The following is an 18578-nucleotide window of genomic DNA, read 5'->3' on the forward strand; positions in this document are numbered from 1 at the left end:
ATTCATGCGATCTGGAAGATTACAGTGTCTGTACCTCTTAAGGGATGGCAAAGCTTAGGTTTCGCTGCTAAATAGTTCTTAATGCAGTTAAAATGCTTTCTTCTGCCATGCTGGTGGGAGGGAGAGGGAGGGAGAGAGAGAGAGAGAGAGAGAGAGAGAGAGAGAGAGAGAGAGAGCACGCTGGCTGGCTTGTGTGGGTGGGTGGGGGGAAACTTTTGCCTTCCTTTCCTCACGTTATAGCCCTCTCCTGCATTCTTAGCCTTCTGTGTTTTTCCTTCCCTCCCCACTTAAAATGTGGTTACAAAGCATGGATCCACATGGATCCTCAGGATCTTTGCATTGGGTCACCCCAAATTCACCATCAGAGCACACAGCATGTCCATGGCTACAGCCTGCCCCCCCCAAAATCACACACCCATTGTTGCCTGGGGCTGCAATGGTGCAAAAACGTGGTTACAAAGCATGGATCCACATGGATCCTCAGGATCTTTGCATTGGGTCAGCCAAAATTCACCATCAGAGCACATAGCATGTCCATGGCTACAGCCTGTCCCCCCCCAAAAAAAAAATCACGCACCCACTGTTGCCTGGGGCTGCAATGGTGCAAAAACGTGGTTACAGAGCATGGATCCACATGGATCCTCAGGATCTTTGCATTGGGTCAGCCAAAATTCACCATCAGAGCACATAGCATGTCCATGGCTACAGCCTGTCCCCCCCCCAAAAAAATCACGCACCCACTGTTGCCTGGGGCTGCAATGGTGCAAAAACGTGGTTAAAAAGTATGGGTCCACATGGATCCTCAGGATCTTTGCATTGGGTCAGCCAAAATTCACCATCAGAGCACATAGCATGTCCATGGCTACAGCCTGCCCCCCAAAAAAAATCACGCACCCACTGTTGCCTGGGGCTGCAATGGTGCAAAAACGTGGTTACAAAGCATGGATCCACAGGGATTCTCAGGATTTTTGCATTGGGTCACCCCAAATTCACCATCAGATCACATGTCTGTGGCCACAGCATGAAGCACAAAAATGATACGTCCACTGTTTCATTCAGAATATTTTCCCCTTGTTTTCCTCCTCTAAAAACGATGTGCGTGTTATGGTCAGGTGCGTGTTATAGAGCGAAAAATACGGTAGTTTTCACTCAGGTCCACGTCAGTTAATTTAGACGGGAAACCCTGGGTTGTTTTTGTTACAATGTTGACAGCCGGCTGCCTATAAAAGCAGGCCGGCTGAGCTGTTTGCTGTTCAGTTCCGTTCCAGCTTACTTATAAAGAACTACTTGGAGAAATCTCTGTGTTGTCTGCTATGCCCACCCACTATTTAATATCTAGGAAGCCCCTGGGGTTGAAAATGAGCTCTGGGCCCCATATGTATGTGCTATGCATTGCATTTACACCCCACCTTCCTTCCAAGGAGCTCAAGAGGCATACAGAGTTCTCCTCTCTACTTTATCTCCCCAACAAACCTGAAAGGTAGGCTGAGAGGCAGTGACTGGCCCAAGGTCACCAGGTGATCTTCATGGCCGAGTGGGGATTTGAACCCTGATGTTTCCCAGGGGCAAAGTCCAACACTCTAACCACTACACCACACTGGCTCGGTTACAACTTAAGTCATCCCCAAAGTACAAAAGGATGAAAATCAGGACAGCAAAACTAAGAATATAAGCCCACCTGGACATCTACCTGAAAGCCTCTGGCATCAATCACAGGAAGGAAAATGGATGTGTGTGAGAGATAAAATCTCAAGAATGCACAAAAACCACAGATTTAATTTTTTAAAAGAGGATTTCAGCTTCTTCTTCTGGGGCACTTCAACAGCACAATGGAATTTGGTTATAGAGCACAGTAGAGAACTCAGTGCTGTGTGTATGTCTGTCATAAAGGTAAAGGTAAAGGGACCCTTGATCCTTAGGTCCAGTCGTGGCTGACTCTGGGGTTGCGGCGCTCATCTGGCTTTACTGGCCGAGGGAGCCAGCGTACAGCTTCCGGGTCATGTGGCCAGCATGACTAAGCCGCTTCTGGCGAACCAGAGCAGCACATGGAAACGCCATTTACCTTCCCTCCGGAGCGGTACCTATTGATCTACTTGCACTTTGACGGGCTTTCGAACTGCTAGGTTGGCAGGAGCTGGGACTGAGCAATGGGAGCTCACTGCGTCGCGGGGATTTGAACCGCCGACCTTCTGATCGGCAAGTCCTAGGCTCTGTGGTTTAACCCACAGCGCCACCCGCGTCCCTATGTCTGTCATAGAATCACATAAAGATGAAAGGAATTTGGAGCTGTGGACGAGGGAGGCATGGAGACTTTGGTGGTGATTAATTTAAATGAATGTACTCGAAGATCCCTTGCGGCAGAAGCTAAATCTCTCTTTTTCCATTCGTGAAAATTTCTAGATGTTGACTGAGAAGTGAGAAAGAGTGGACTGCTGGAATATGTTGTTGTCCGGAAACACTGAGCAAGAGGAGAGCACGATGAGAGGGCGCTATTGAGATATTTTGAGAATTCTCCAGGATTATAGCTGAGAGACAACAGCAATTGGAGGAATTTCAAGAATCGGACAGCAGAGAAAGGTCAAGGAGTTTTATAATTGGACATATTCAGACTGACACATGCACAGAGAAGGAAAATAATTAGAGCACCTCATTTGAAATCCTATGGAAAGTTAGATAAGGTATTAATACGAATGAAGGTAAAGGGACCCCTGACCATTAGGTCCAGTCACGGACGACTCTGGGGTTGCGGCACTCATCTCGCTTTACTGGCCGAGGGAGCCGGCATACAGCTTCCGGGTCATGTGGCCAGCAAGACTAGGCCGCTTCTGGCGAACCAGAGCAGCGCACGGAAACACCGTTTACCTTCCCGCCAGAGAGATACCTATTTATCTACTTGCACTTTGATATGCTTTCGAACTGCTAGGTTGGCAGGAGATGGGACTGAGCAATGGGAGCTCACCCCGTCACGGGGATTCGAACTGCCGACCTTCTGATCGGCAAGTCCTAGGCTCTGTGGTTTAACCCACAGCGCCAATTGCATCACTAATTAACATGAATAGTAATCATTGCAGCTGTTATCATAATGATTGATATACCAACTGAAATGTAATTAGATGTTAATTAAAAAATACGAACCTCAAGCAATATAAGAACTGGACAAAAAACATTGATCAAGGAGCGCAGGAAACCACTTTGATTAAATTGTATAAATCTGGAAATAATTGGAATTATTTTGATATTAATTGGAATCTGTATAATTGGCTAAACTCTAGTAATATTGGGTCAATATTGGAAAATTAATAAAGAAAATGTTTTAAAAAGAAAGTACGTTGGTGGAGCCTTGAGATTTCCATTCTTCTCCTGACCTAATTTTAAAGTCATCAAGTTTCAGAAAGAGTTAACCTTGCTTGGGGGAAAGTGGAGAAGACCACACAAAATTAATAGGGCCAAGATGTCTCGTATTACAGAATTTTGAATTAATATTCTATGAAATCATCATTAGACATTTTTATATTGATGGGGCTTTATTCAAAACTCAGTGCAAATATAAAAAATTTGTTTAAATGTCACTGGAAGCGTTTAACTGGATAACCACTGACTTGTTACACAGTATTGGGAAGGGGGGGGGAAGCTATAGCCAGAGGCGTAGAAATAAACACACCTATTTATCAGCAAGTTTTAACATGGAAAGCATGAGCAGGCAAAAGAGAAGGCTGATTTCAGGCACGTATCAAACCAGCAAAGGAAACACACAAACACAATTGCTCCTCAGGAGAAAATGCAACAACAGATTTTTCATTTTCCCAGTAGCAGAAAAGCATACTTAACATTTTACTTCTTAAATATTATTTTTTTGCTCCTTGGGGAAGATTTGACTCTGCTTTTCTGCTTTTCAGCTCATCGGAGGGAAATGTAAGACATGCCCTTTTAAAAAAAATAAAAGCTCCGCTGCCCGACACCCCCCACAACCCACCCTGTTCAGAACCACTCACCGCTCCTCTGTAGAAATCTGGGCCCCAGTTGTCCAGCACAGTTTTGGGGCTCTCGCCATGGGTGCCCACCAAGGTGGCAAAAACAGAGTCGATGGTGCCAGCACGGAGCTGCTTCCCAGTCACCACCTGGAGGTTGTATGTGGCCATGCTGGAGGCTCAGGTAACGTGGAGTGGGCTAGCTGGCGTGCACAACCCCTTGGGAGCGGGATGTTCAGGACATCCCAGGCACCCTCCTCTCTGCCTCCTCTCTCAATAATGGGTCGTGCGAAGAAGCCAACCTTTTCAGCAAAAAGGAACAGCCCCACCCCTCCCTTCCTACAGCAGAGCTCCACCCTGGTGCCCAGGTGTCAGAAGAAGATAGTGAACGTCAACCCACCCATGCCTGGAGTGGCCAAATTCTTTGGCCTGATCCAGGATCCCTGTGCAAGAGAGATAGAGAGAGAATGAATAGGTGCTTAAGGAAGACTTGAGGAAAGAGGAGGAAAAGAAAAGAATGAAGTGGGCAGAGATTAAAGAAACAAAGTGTGGTTTGATTTCATCACTTTTGGCAACGGTAAAAAGAATGATTCATCTCCTCTTTTGCAGTATAGGAAGGTTTGGGGTGGTCTTGAAGTAAACGGCTCTTTTGATAGATTTAATAAATTTTGGTGTGCATTATGATTTGCGTGTAAATGATTATTCCTTTGCTACACCTGCTGAGGAGTACAGTGGTGTCTCTGGTTAAGAACTTAATTCGTTCTGGAGGTCCGTTCTTAACCTGAAACTGTTCTTAACCTGAGGTACCACTTTAGCTAATAGGGCCTCCCACTGCCACACAATTTCTGTTCTCATCCTGAAGCAAAGTTCTTAACCTGAGGTACTATTTCTGGATTAGCGGAGTCTGTAACCTGAAGCGTCTGTAACCCGTGGTACCACTGTAATGGGACATTTTTATTCTTATGACACCCGGAACCACAGGGTCTGTTGTTGGTGAGGAGGCAGGTTTCCGTTTCAATTGCAGTTTGTTAGTCGCAGTGCTCCAGTGTAAGTTGGTTTGCTGGTTGAGGGAAGGGTGAGGGTGCGTGCAATTGCCTCAACATACTTTGTGTGGACAGGCGGAGTCCCCCAGATCCTGGGCGCCCCCCCCCCCGTCATGTGGAATAACGACTCAAGATAATGTGCTATGGGATTAAATTGGCCACAACTTTATTATATTTCAGATGTGGGTAGACCTTGGCTCAGGCATTGGGCGTTATCCCTCTCCAGCCAGGGACCTAGGGAACATCAGGGTTATGCAGTGGGGGGGGGGGGAATGGGCCGGCTCTGGAGAACATATGTTCAAGCAGAGATAGCCGCCCCCGTTACGCCACCGCCGCAGGGGAGAGCAATGACGACCTCTCGGCGTACGGTCAAAGCCTCCCTTCAGAAACCCCTTTAACAAGGAACCCTGGTATCGCCGCTGCAAAGAGGAAGATAGACTAAAGGATTCTGCCCAAGGCCTGAGTTGTGACATTTTGCTATGGGAAAGGCAAAACCTGCCAATGCAGGGGAATTCCTTTCCGGCCCTTTGACAGCGACCTTGACGTAGCAGCGCCTGTGAAATATACTCAGAGTCGCAAAGTGATTTCATGCTCTTTATTCAGCTCATAGTGGTGAGGAGGAATGAATGAATGAAAGTCCCCTCACAGTATCTGCTTTATATACATTATTTACACAATGGGCTGCACATGATTGGCTAATTCCGGAATTCTACTGTAAGCCAATCAGGTTGTGGATTCACTTCTATCTGGAGCAGGATTGGGTGGTTCCTGCCAACCAATCATACTGCTGCATTGTTCTAGGACCAATCAGACTGCTGCATTTTGGATCCTATTCAACTCAGTACATAACAGCCTGCATACCTGTGAAGAAAAGTTAACCTGCAAAATAAGAGGGTGGGTAGGGTGGGAGAAGCTCTGGAGCCAAGTGAGGATTCCCAGGTAAGATCCTCCCTCTATTGTGTGGGCAGGTAGTCCCTCCCCTACCTGGCCTGGTCTCCTTGGCAACGCTTCCCCCCAGGCGGGATTGGGCAACTGACTGAGGTAGGCGGAGACCTCCAGGTATCCCACCTGGGGGAAGGCGAAGCCAAGCCTGTGTTGATGGAGCCGCTCCAGATCCAGGGGCTGTGTGCGTCCACGCAAAGGGCGCCCCCCGTTTTATGCGGGGAGCAGTCATTATTGAACAGGTAGCTTCCTCTGCTTGTGGATTTACTTATTCTCAAAAACCTTGTAAAAATGGGGGGTGGGGGAGAAAGGAAAGCAGGGCCGGATTTCGATGAAGAGAGGCCCTCAGCTACTCCACTTGTGAGGCCCCTCCCAACCCCCCACCCTCACGACTAGAAGAAAATGGAAGAGTGTTATAAACTAAATTGAGTGAAGCTCAAGGGTGATGATAATGGGTATTTAAAATTCTGCAATTCACAATTTCTCCTCTCTAAGATTCTGCAGATTGTGGCTGTGAACTAGGGCCCCACAAAAAATGTGCATGTTGGGCCCTAGAGTTTCAAACTGGGCCCCACTGGTTGGCCCTGAGTCTCATAGTTGCTGGGCCCGGGTTGCCCTGCCCTCGCATGAAATCTTGGGTTTGCAATTTTGGGAGAGGGGAGACTGCCCGCTGGAGGGGGGCAGGCGGGCTGGGTAGGCCCCCTAGATCTAGAGGCCCTAGGCTTCAGCCTACTTAGCCTATACAGTGGTACCTCGGGTTAAGTACTGTATTTTTTGCTCTATAAGACTCACTTTTTCCCTCCTAATAAGTAAGGGGAAATGTGTGTATGTCTTATGGAGCGAATGCAGGCTGCATAGCTATCCCAGAAGCCAGAACAGCAAGAGGGATTGCTGCTTTCACTGCACAGCGATCCCTCTTGCTGTTCTGGTTCCTGAGATTCAGAATATATTTTTTTCTTGTTTTCCTCCTCCAAAAACTAGGTGCTTCTTGTGGTCTGGTGTGTCTTATAGAGCAAAAAATGCGGTACTTAATTCGTTCCGGAGGTCCGTTCTTAACTTGAAATTGTTCTTAACCTGAAGCACCACTTTAGCTAATGGGCCTCCTGCTGCCGCCGAAGCACGATTTCCGTTCTCATCCTGAAGCAAAGTTCTTAACCCGAGGTACTATTTCTGGGTTAGTGGAGTCTGTAACCTGAAGCGTATGTAACCTGTGCATAAATCCAGCACTGGAGAAAAGAAGCAAAGTGAATGCAGAACAACACCGAAAAAAACTTTTGAGGAAAGATGTTGTTGTTCAGCTACAGCCAGAAAACTGGAGTCATCGTTGCACGACACCGGAAGGTGCGGTTGTGGTTTTGTTTCTTCATTGTTAGAATTAACCAGCTGTGCTTGAGAAATAATGCTCGTGCCTGTCATTGTGAAGATCCACTGCCAATCTGCCTCTCCTCATCTGTAACAGAGATGAGTGGATTCCTGCCTGGCCCGCAGCTACCCAGAAACAGGCAGAAACTCAGCTGGTGAAGTTTTCCAAGTAGGCAAAATAGTGCAGCTAATAATATTCATTCCCCAAAGGAACCATTTAGCGCATTGGTAGGCAAACTAAGCCCCGGGGGCCGGATCCGGCCCAATCGCCTTCTAAATCCGGCCCACGGACGGTCGGGGAATCAACGTGTTTTTACATGAGTAGAATGTGCCCTTTTATTTAAAACGCATCTCTGGGTTATTTGTGGGGCATAGGAATTCATTCATTCCACCCCAAATACAGTCTGGCCCCCCACAAGGTCTGAGGGACAGTGGACCGGCCCCCTGCTGAAAAAGTTTGCTGACCCCTGATTTAGCGTCTGCCTGTGTGCAGTTGGGCCAGCTCAGGAACACATCCTGACTCCTTGGGAGGACTGGGGGTGAGCGAGTGCTAACTTGGTTTAAGCGCAGAACCCCAACTGCAGTGTAAGCCCCGTTTGGGCAGGTTAAATAATCCAACACACCCCTCAGGATCACTAGTCTGGCCCTTTAATTGCAGAGTTCGCACATACAGTCATTTATGGACCAGCTGCAAAGCACCTACTGGGCATCCCCATAGGATACAGAGTATAAGGATCGCCTCTGCCATGTCGCAAGGATGCATATATTGTACACATACATTCTTAGCCTCCCCCACCCCCACAGATGCTACTGCTGCCCTGTATCCTCCCCACTCAGAGCTGCAAAATAACATTGCAAAAAACACCATATACATATATAATTAAATAAAATATCCCAATGCTGATAATAAGAATGAAGAAAAAAAGTACAATTTGTACACAGTCTATGAAAATGATAGACAAATTCTGAGGCCAGCCAATCCATGCCCAGTGGGGAAATGGTGATCGATTGCCACTGCCTGCCCCTTTTAAGGAAAATATTTTTTTGCCTGGTGACAAATAACAAAAATCCCTTTGAAGAAATATAATCGTATATACATACTGCTCAACTGCATGTGCCATCTCACCACAGGATGACATGTCTTCTAACGGTTTTGCCTGCAGATAGTTTTGCTCTGCGTATTGAGCAAACTTTTGAAATTCAGACAAAAACAGTCAACCACAGATGACCCCGGAGGATCAATTCCAACAACCCCTTTGAAACCAATTATTTGAATCCGAAGTTGAAAATGAGCCAGGTTTTCAAAGTATCACCTGGGATTTCTGAGGAAAAATTGCTGCAGTGTGTAAATTTATAGCCAAAAACTCTTTTGAAAACTTATTTCCAATGCTTTTCTTAAACATAACTTGTAACACATAGGCTGTTTCAAGGGATATCCCATTAAGAAAACTCTTCCGGGGTGCAGAATACTATTCGCAATAGGTTTGTATATCAGAGCAAATGTTTGCAGCCCCATCCCATCCTCAGACTTGCCCCAATTCCTTCCTCATCTCCTTGACTGCTTGGCCAGGCTGCAGAATGGAGGCTTAATGTTGAATACTAAATGACACCCCAGAGAGATCCATATTCTCACCCGGGAGATTCGGGGCTGCAGTCGAGATACTCCACACCCTCCTCACTTCTCCACTCTAAACAACCCAGTCCCAAAGTATCTGTTTGCTGTTGTGTTTTACTGGTTCTAAAGAAACATTGGGGCTCAAGGGTTTGTAATACGCGGCCACCCCCTTAAGAAGAAAAGCCAATTTCTGAAAGTCCTGCAAGTATTCCCGTCAGGAAATGCTGTCATCTAGTGGTTAGCTATATGAGCTGAATTCCCAAAGGATGGTTCGCTTGCTTAAACATGGGGCCATGATGAATCTCCAGGCACACCCTGTCTGATAAGACTCCTCAACCTCCTCCCTCCCACTTTCATCTCCACATGGAACCTGCCCCTGTTCTCCGAAAAGAGAAGGGGCAGTGAATCTACGCCATGCCAAGGCCACTCTGCTACCTGCTGGGTCACTGCCGCATCTACAGACACAAGTGCTTAGGGTGGGGCAGGAACAAAGCCTGCTCCCTCTAGCCCCAAACATGGCTCCATTTAACCAGATCACCAGGACTGTCCTCTATGGAATCATTCTGCATTGGCCACAAGAAACCATGACAGTGTCCCCCCCCCCCCGTCGACCCTAATCCACTCCGAAGAAAGCCGCTCCAAAAACAGGCCTTCCTCCATCCTTCCATTATAGTCTGTGGCAATGGAGACGAGAGAGAAGAATCCACAGCCGTTCTCGGATTTGGGCGGAAGTCCCGCTGCACGCTGGCCACTTTTCGTTTTCCTTTTTGGTTGGAGAGTGAATCCTAGGTTGGCCAAAGGTCCGTTGTGCACCAGAGCCAGCAAGAGTGGCAGAGGAAGAGAGAAGAGTGAAGAAAGGGTGAGTCCAAGATGGCCGCGGGCGAAGGAGGCTGCGAGTCCCTCAAGCACCAACTGCGGATTCATCCCCCTTCCAAAGGTCGCTCCTGACTACCTGCCTCGCAGGCTGCGTGAAAGGCCTCATCAGAGTTGGTTAGAAAGCGGCGGCAGGTGCAGGCCACAGGTCTCTGTTGCTGTTTGAGCTGCATAAACAGGAGAAACAAAGTTAGGTAAGACCACAGAAGCATAGAGGAGCATCTAGTCTAATCCCTTGCAGTGCAGGAATATGCAGCTGTCCTTTACGGGGATCAAACCCACAACCTGGGCATTGTCAGCAACACGCTCTAACCAACCAAGCTACCGTATTTTTCGCTCTATAAGACTCACTTTTTCCCTCCTAAAAAGTAAGGGGAAATGTGTGTGTGTGTCTTATGGAGCGAATACAGGCTGCGCAGCTATCCCAGAAGCCAGAACAGAAAGAGGGGTTGCTGCTTTCACTGCACAACGATCCCTCTTGCTGTTCTGACTTCGCTTTGCTGGAGAGGCGCTGCGTAGAGAGGGAGAGAATTTTTTTTTCTTGTTCTCCTCTAAAACTAGGTGCGTCTTATGGTTGGGTGTGTCTTATAGAGCACAAAATATGGTATCCAGCTGATCAAAAGTGTGAAATGCCCCGGAGCAATCCACTCCACTATGGGATGCTCTAGGCCATATCTCTATGGCCAGAGAGAGAAATAAGTAGGCCGTAGGAAGTCCTACGTTACACTATCCTGTGCTGCAGCATATGGAATCACAGGATCATAGGACTGCGATCCCACGGCCATCTAGCCCAAGGCCGAGCAATGCAGGAATCACAGCTAAAGAATCCCTGGTAGAAGGCTGTCCAACCTCTGTTTAAAAACCTCCAACGAAAGACAGCCCACCACCTTGAAGGGATTAGAAGGGAAGAGAGAAGACACAAGAATCCGAGACCATATAACACCCGTCTTGAAAGGCCTACACTGGCTCCCAGTACGTCTCCAAGCACAATTCAAAGTGTTGGTGCTGACCTTGAAAGCCCTAAACGGCCTCAAACGCCCAGTATACCTGAAGGAGCGTCTCCACCCCCATTGTTCGGCCCGGACACTGAGGTCCAGCTCCGAGGGCCTTCTGGCGGTTCCCTCCCTGCAAGAAGCCAAGTTACAGGGAACCAAGCAGAGGGCCTTCTCGGTAGTGGCACCCGCTCTGTGGAACGCCCTCCCATCAGATGTCAAAGAGATAAACAACTACCAAACTTTTAGAAGACATCTGAAGGCAGCCCTATTTAGGGAGGCTTTTAATGTTTAATAGGTTCTTGTATTTTAGTGTTCTGTTGGAAGCCGCCCAGAGTGGCTGGGGAAACCCAGCCAGATGGGTGGAGTATAAATAATAAATTATTATTATTATTATCCTTTCTCTACACCCCTGAAGTAACAGGAGGAGCCAGGGAAGATCACATTTTGCAAGGATGGGAGAGGAGCTCAAAGTCTCTTGGAGGCAGAGGCTGGGCGTGCAAGTCCAAGGGCACATTTTTCACTCCCCCATCTATCCCAGCCTCACCTCCATCACAAGTGGGCTCATGTTAACATGGCTGCTCTCTGGCTACGCATTCCCTCCGCGTGCTTTCTCTAGCTTCTTCCTTCGGTCTTCTGGGATCTCGTGCATGCTTATCCCGTGGTTGCTGGCCCTGGAAGCAGAGAGGAGAAACAGGGGGTTCATGTGGAGAAGGGAGCCGTGTCCCCCAAGAGCCCAGAGCCCACCCTATTCTGTTCCAAAGCTGGATGTTCTGTTCCTTGTCCACTGAACTCACCCTGGCTGTAGGTCAGGGGGCGTGGGGATAGGTTTGTTAAAGCCCGCGCGGCCTGTGAGCCAAAATGTCTCTTCCGTGCCTTTTCCCTGCGGAGAAAAAGAAAGAGGCTGATGCGGGTGTGAGGACATGTTTCGAGTGAAGCCCCAAGAGCAGCAGCCCCCCCCCCCAAATATCCTTGCAACAGGTGACACCAGAAGCGCTTTGCCAACACAGCAGTTCCCAAGGCAGGTGCTACCTCCCCTTGGGCGAGGGGGCAGTGGGAATACCTGGTGGGGGGGTGGGGGCTAAGAGGCAAGTGGGCAGCTGTGTGCTAAGAATTTACTTCTAAACCACCTCTTAATGGTTCATGCCCAGGTGAGGGAATAACACCTTCAAGAGAAATGCAGCCAAGAGAGATATACAAGCTTAGCGTCCCAGTTTATTAAGAGATAAGCGACAGCATTTCCAAACCAGGAGTTCAGAGGACCACCAGTTAGGAGAACTGTGTCCGAGGCACATTTTAACACAGCTTGCATGGGGTTTTCAGAAACATACTGGCTTTAGCTCATATAATGCATACGTGAAAGGTCAGGGAGCTAAAGCTGTCTTGCTTCTCTTCGTTATCCTCTTTCACCCATTACCTTGGGTGCCCCGGTCTCTCGATGCCTTAGACCGTTCATTTCACACACTTACTGTCTGTCTTCTTGACAAGCAGACATCCAAAAAGTCCTTAACATACCGTTCCTATAGCTTCCCCCCTGGGAAGACTCAAGGCAAGAACAGCCTGTCACATAAACATTCTGTTGCTACACTATGCAAGCAGCACTCAGATATACAGGGTGGGTCAGGGCTGAGAAGTCCAGATAGCACAAAAGTCATTAGAGCATCGATACACAGGTTCCATTACAGAGGGTAAATGGAGGGGTTACTAAAGCACATACATTTTATTCAGTGCTAAATTCTATAAATTCTATTAAGTGCTAGATGGGCTAACTAATTTTATAAAGCAGGGAAGCCACTGCAGGTGTAAAGGACTATCCTCTTGAAAAGCTGGTTGTCACTGGAACAAGTTAATCCATTTTGTGAAATTAAATACACTACTTAGTTGTAAATCAGTTTTGAATAAATGTGAAATCGATGGTTACGGTTTTGAATTCCATTGTGCTCTTATCTTCCTTAGTGGGTCGTGCAAACGGCTATTCTGAACAATGCTTTTCACAGGGTAGGGTAGGCGGCACTGGGGGTGGGTTTATTCAACGGGGTGGGGGAGGCAGTGGCCCCAAACATTTTGGGAACTGCTGATCTAGCAGTTCCAAAGCACGCACAGGTGTGCTGCCCACACTGGGGCTGCTCTGCTTGCTTCCCTGCCAGAGAAACCATCACCCATGGACGCACATGCAAACGAAGGGGGCGTCTCTTTTGCTTGCCAGAGGGCTCGCCCCCTGCCCCATCCTAGGGATTTGGGTCTGTTCTGCATCCTCTGGGTGGAGCTTTGACCGGAGACAGGAGGGAGAATTGGAGGGTCCTTGCAGTCGGAAGACGCCCCTCCCTTGCCCCCGGTACCTTGAGCTCCGTCTTGCCTCGGAGGTCCAGCTTGTAGCCCTCCTTGAGGTCATGTAGGATCTGAACGGTGCGGATGTTGACGTGGATTCGATAAGCTGCGGAGACAACAGGTGGGGGGTGAGATGGGGGTGCCTCTGAGAGACGTAACAGCATAAGAAGGGTCTTCTGGATCAGGCCCATCTCCTCCAGCATCCTGTTCTCACAGTGGCCAACCAGACGCCCGTGGGAAACCCACAAGCAGGATTTGGGCACATGAGTCCTGCTCCCTCCTGGGGCTTCCAGCAACTGGTTTCCAGAAGCACTGCTGCCTCCATAGCCCTCGCCTCCTCCATGAATTTGTCTATCCCACTTTTCATTCTGGACTCACAGCTGTCCATGGAGGCACAGGTCAATTCTGTATCCAGGGCAGCTGTTTGCCAGCTCCATCTGGTACGCAGGATGAGACCCTACCTGCCCGCAGACTGTCTCGCCAGAGTGGTGCATACTCTAGTTATCTACTGCATGGACTACTGCCATGATGCGCTCTCCGTGGGGCTACCTTTGAAGGTGACCCAGAAACTGCAACTAATCCAGAATGCGGCAGCTAGACTGGTGACCGGGAGCGGCCGCCGAGACCACATAACACCGGTCTTGAAAAACCTACATTGGCTCCCAGTACATTTCTGAGCACAATTCAAAGTGTTGGTGCTGACCTTGAAAGCGCTAAACGGCCTCGGCCCAGTATACCTGAAGGAGCGTCTCCACCCCCATTGTTCTGCCCAGACGCTGAGGTCCAGCGCCGAGGGCCTTCTGGCGGTTCCCTCCCTGCGAGAAGCCGAGGTCACAGGGAACCAGGCAGAGGGCCTTCTCGGTAGTGGTGTCCGCCCTGTGGAACGCTCTCCCATCAGATGTCAAAGAGATAAACAACTACCTGACATTCAGAAGACATCTGAAGGCAGCCCTGTTCAGGGAAGTTTTTAATGTATGACATATTAGTGTATTTTTGGTCTTTGTGGAAGCCGCCCAGAGTGGCTGGGGAAACCTAGCCAGATGGGCGGGGTACAAATAATAAATTTATTATTATTATTATTAAGTCATCTGGGTTGGTGGCCATCTCTGCCACCTGTGGGAGCAAGTTCCATGGTTTAACTTCACGCTGTGTGAAGGAGGACTCTCTTTTATCCATCCTGAATCTTCCAACACTTCATTGGCTATCTAGTGTTATGAGAAAGGGAGAAAACCCTTTCCCCCCTTTTCCCTCCAGACCAATGGCTGGGATTCCAAAACCACGGGAAGGGGCACATCGCAGAAGGAGGCCGCATGCTTAGTGTACGAAAGATCCCAGGTTTAATCCCCAGCATCTCCTTGTGAGGCTGAGAAAGGCGCCGGCCTGAATCCCTGGAGAGCCATTAATGCCACCATGGATCAAAGCTTCATACACAGCAGAGGCCCTGCCACTGAGCTATGGCCCTTCCTCGAATTTCCATTTGTTCCCTAATCTATCACCATAAAGTTTCATGGCTTTTTTATTATTGCCTTTTATTTGTATGTTTGTTGGAAGCCACCCAGAGTGGATGGACAACCCAGTCAGATGGGAAGGGTGTAAGAAATATAATATTATTATTAGGTAAAGGGGTAAAGGGACCCCTGACCATTAGGTCCAGTCGTGGCCGACTCTGGGGTTGCAATGCTCATCTCGCTTTATTGGGCGAGGGAGCCGGCGTACAGCTTCTGGGTCATGTGGCCAGCATGACTAAGCCGCTTCTGGCGAACCAGAGCAGCGCACAGAAACGCTCTTTACCTTCCCGCCAGAGCGGTACCTATTTATCTACTTGCACTTTGACATGCTTTCAAACTGCTAGGTTGGCAGGAGCAGGGACCGAGCAACCCCGTGGCGGGGATTCAAACTGCTGACCTTCTGATCAGCAAGTCCTAGGCTCTGTGGTTTAACCCACAGAGCCACCTGCGTCCCTACAATATTATTATTAGTGGCATCCAAATTGGGCAGACTCCACCCCCAGCAGAAACCTGCTTCCCCTGCAGCCCCCCAGTCTAGGCCATGTGCTACTCACGCAGTCCTGTGGACTCCATCCGTGAGGCGGTGTTGACTGTGTCTCCGAAAAGACAGTACCGTGGCATCGTCAGCCCCACCACACCAGCCACGCAAGGCCCTGCCGTGGGAAACAGATCAGCCTTGAGCTCAGAGGTTTCTTCAACCTTAACAGCTCTCCCCATCACCTCTCCCCTCCTGCCCAGTTGAGCTCTCTTCAGAAGAGCCAAGTAAGGGTGGATAGGGCCACAAAGTACAGGTGGGTCCCTGTGGCTGGAGGCCATTCCAGCAGCCCTGCCTTCGTGACAGCCTACCTGAGTGCAGGCCGATGCGGATCCGTACTGGCACTTCTGGCATGTGACGCATCTTGAAGGTGCCGACAGCGCTGAGGATATCCAGCGACATGTTGGCGATCTCACCTGCGTGCCGGTTGCCGTTGCGCTTGGGCAGCCCGGAAGCAACCATGTAGGCGTCGCCAATGGTCTCCACCTGTTGGGAGAAGCCAGGTGCAGATGGAGCCCGTTCTTAGGGGAAGAGGCCATGGATTCAGGGGACCCTGAGAACCAGGCTTTGCCATTCTCCCCTCCTCAGTAGAGAGCCTGGTGCCAGCACCTCTGCAGCCTGAAGAGGTCACGTTGCCTTCCCACACTGGGTTCCAGCTCAGAGGCCGCAGCGGAACCCAGAACTCCACCGCGCTGCTGGAGGCAGTAGCTTCAGAAGCAGTCTGGGCTCCTTTAAGAGGAGAGGCTCCACCCACCTAGCTGCCCAGAGGAAGTTGCAGTCCTAGTTAAGGCTCAGTCGGGATTCCCTGGCATGAATGTCCACAAGCCTGCCTTGTCTGACAGCCAGCGTGTGTGTCACCTGGAGCTCTCCAGGGTGCTAACCACCTTGCTACTTAGCCTTTAAGGATGTCGACCTCTGTTTTATCAGACCTGCATCTATCATCTGAGTTGACTGACCTTGGATTGACCTGACTTCACCTCCTGGATCCTAAATTTTTACTAGCAATATGTGACCTGTTTATCTCTGGACATATCTATATCTAGCACATTCTCCACTCAGGCTAAGATCCTGTCCCATGCCCAGGACAGAACCATAATAGGGGTTGAGTCCATGATGAAAGAGGCTCCCCCAGTTGCCAGAGGGCCAGGGAGACCTAGGAAATGGACCCTGAAGAACATCCCCCTCCTGATTATCACTAGGAGCCCTAGAATCATCCTCCCCTCCAACTAACTCAAGGCCCAGCCACTTCCCAGCCAATATGAGTTTCGCTTGACAACACTAAGCACCCGTGTCGTCCTATCTTCTTTTCCTTCACATCCCTTGGATCCTCCAAGCCCCACCCTTTCTCTGCCTCCTGCCCACAGTAAAGGTGGTTGACAGAGCCGACAGGTCTGTACCTTATAGACATCATGGGAGCCGATGATGGCATCGAAGAGGGTGTAAAGGTCATTCAGAAGGTCGACCACCTCAATGGGCTCACTCATGGCTGAGATGGTGGTGAAGCCCACAATGTCACTGAAGTACAAGGTCACCTCTTCAAAATACTCTGGTTCCACTGGAGCGCCAGTCTTCAGGGCCTCCGCTACTGAACTGAAGGGGTGACAAGCAGAAATGTCAGCCAGTCTCTCCTTTGGAGAATCAGAAAGCACTTAAGGGTGCCTGTAATTGCAATTAACAATATTTTAAAAAAACAGCTTCCCCCAATTTCTCTCCAAATTCTAACCCAAGCTTAGCAATTCTCACTGCTGACAGAACATATTAATCCCAGTAAAGCAAGGAAGGGGCAGCAAGAAAAATCCTTGCTTCATGGCTCAGAAGGGAGCTCAGAAAAGGGGAGCAATAAAAAAAGATGGGAAACTTTGAGAAAAGCTGAGCGTTTTTTGTTTTACGCGTTAAAAGAAAAACAGAGAAAGAGCAGTTGGTGAAAATAAATGAGGACAAAAAAACGCCGCCGCCCCCCCCCCGAAATAAAGGAGGAGATAAAATAATAGCTAGGGTGTAAGAGAACAGATTGAAGGAGAGAGGCTCCAAACAGGTTGTTGCACTGAGCTGAGACAGGAAACGGACTGAGCCTCAACAGGAAGAGAGCAGAAATGTCTTCTGTAGAAGTTTTGGGCATTTCCTGTACCTGACCTGCAAGGCAGGCAACACAACCCACTTGGAGACCTCTTACATGCACAGGTGAACAGGCAATTCCCTCATTTCTAGGAATGTCAGGCCATCAGGACACACTTAAGCTCCGCACATAATTTCCACAGACTCACGGGGGCAACATCTGCGTTAGCAACTTGTCTGTCTTTTGCTTCTCAACCTCCAGCTCTTCCGTTCGCTCCCGGATCAAGTCCTCCAAGTTGCTGGAGTACTGCTCCAACATCCGTAGCATGGAGTCGATGATGTTTGTCTTCCGACCTTTGTTGATGCTCTTGAACTGCAGGAGAGGGACGGAAGGGGCATTAGGAAGCGATCTCCCTACCCTCTGGGATCCTGGCAAATAGCTACTCGGGAGGCCCACTCACCTGGTCAAAAATCTGGTTGATGTTTGGCCTTTTCTCAGGCTGCTCGCTCCAGCACTGCTTCATCAGCTGAATGCATTCCATCGGGGCTTGGTCTACCGAAACAGAGGGCCGGCAGAGTGGGGGCGGCTTTTCTACTTTCTTGATGATCTCTGTCGGACAAGGAAAACAATTCGCTTCTGTCCTGGGCAGGCCAACTCCTCTCCACTCTGCAATCACTGTATAAACTACCTGCTTCACACAGCACTCTGTGTCTCAGCAACCAAACCCTACAACAGGGCCTGTCCTCAGCATGTAATCAAGACCAACCACCATGCACCCTTCCTTAACTCCCGCCATGTTTCTGCTCCACTTGACTCGGGGCCAGCGCGTTAACTCACCTACCCACCACAGCAACCCTGCTCAACTCTCCAAACCAAACCAATGTGATAGCCATCCTCAAATATCTTAAGAGCTGCCCCATGGAATATGGAGCAAGTTTGCTTTCTCCTGCCCTGGAGGGTAGGACTCAAACCAATGGCTTCAAGTTACAAGAAAGGAGATTACGACTAAACATTAGGAAGAACTTTCTGACAGTAAGAGCAGTTCGACAGTGGAATGGACTCTTCTTCCTTGGAGGTTTTTAAGCAGAGGTTGGATGGCATCCATCATGGATGCTTTAGTTGTGATTCCTGCATTGCAGGGAGTTTAGCTAGATGACCCTTGGGTTCTATGGTTCTAACTTTTCCATATTGGTCATTCCAGCATGACCAAATCCAGAGTGACTCTCCAATCCACACCAGGCAAAGTTTGCCATGGAAAGCAATGTGATAATGCCATGTCAAATGCCATAGTTAAAGCTATGGTTTTCCCAGTAGTGATGTATGGAAGTGAGAGCTGGACCATAAAGAAGGCTGATC

General features: G+C 49.0%; 2 protein-coding genes across 7 annotated transcripts in view; both read right to left on the reverse strand.

Moving 5' to 3' along the window:
* Window positions 1-4451, reverse strand: part of LOC308572053 (hydroperoxide isomerase ALOXE3-like) — a 34538-nt gene extending 30087 nt beyond the window's left edge. The window contains exon 1 of the mRNA XM_081167872.1: window positions 3993-4451. Coding sequence (XP_081023998.1) covers window positions 3993-4139 — 147 coding nt within the window. The 5' untranslated portion in view covers window positions 4140-4451. The remainder of the gene's footprint in view (window positions 1-3992) is intronic.
* Window positions 4452-7947: 3496 nt separating this feature from the next.
* Window positions 7948-18578, reverse strand: part of GUCY2D (guanylate cyclase 2D, retinal) — a 46719-nt gene continuing 36088 nt past the window's right edge. For all 6 annotated transcript variants that reach the window (XM_081167746.1, XM_081167750.1, XM_081167745.1 and 3 more), the window contains 9 exons: window positions 17683-17831; window positions 17431-17594; window positions 16564-16756; window positions 15478-15652; window positions 15186-15284; window positions 13135-13229; window positions 11593-11678; window positions 11343-11469; window positions 7948-9970 (listed from right to left, as the gene is read on the reverse strand). In XM_081167746.1, coding sequence (XP_081023872.1) covers window positions 11385-11469; window positions 11593-11678; window positions 13135-13229; window positions 15186-15284; window positions 15478-15652; window positions 16564-16756; window positions 17431-17594; window positions 17683-17831 — 1046 coding nt within the window. In that variant the 3' untranslated portion in view covers window positions 7948-9970; window positions 11343-11384. The remainder of the gene's footprint in view (window positions 9971-11342; window positions 11470-11592; window positions 11679-13134; window positions 13230-15185; window positions 15285-15477; window positions 15653-16563; window positions 16757-17430; window positions 17595-17682; window positions 17832-18578) is intronic.

The sequence above is a fragment of the Podarcis bocagei genome (genome assembly GCF_964188305.1).
Source record: "Podarcis bocagei genome assembly, chromosome: 13".
In the NCBI taxonomy this organism is placed as follows: domain Eukaryota; kingdom Metazoa; phylum Chordata; class Lepidosauria; order Squamata; family Lacertidae; genus Podarcis; species Podarcis bocagei.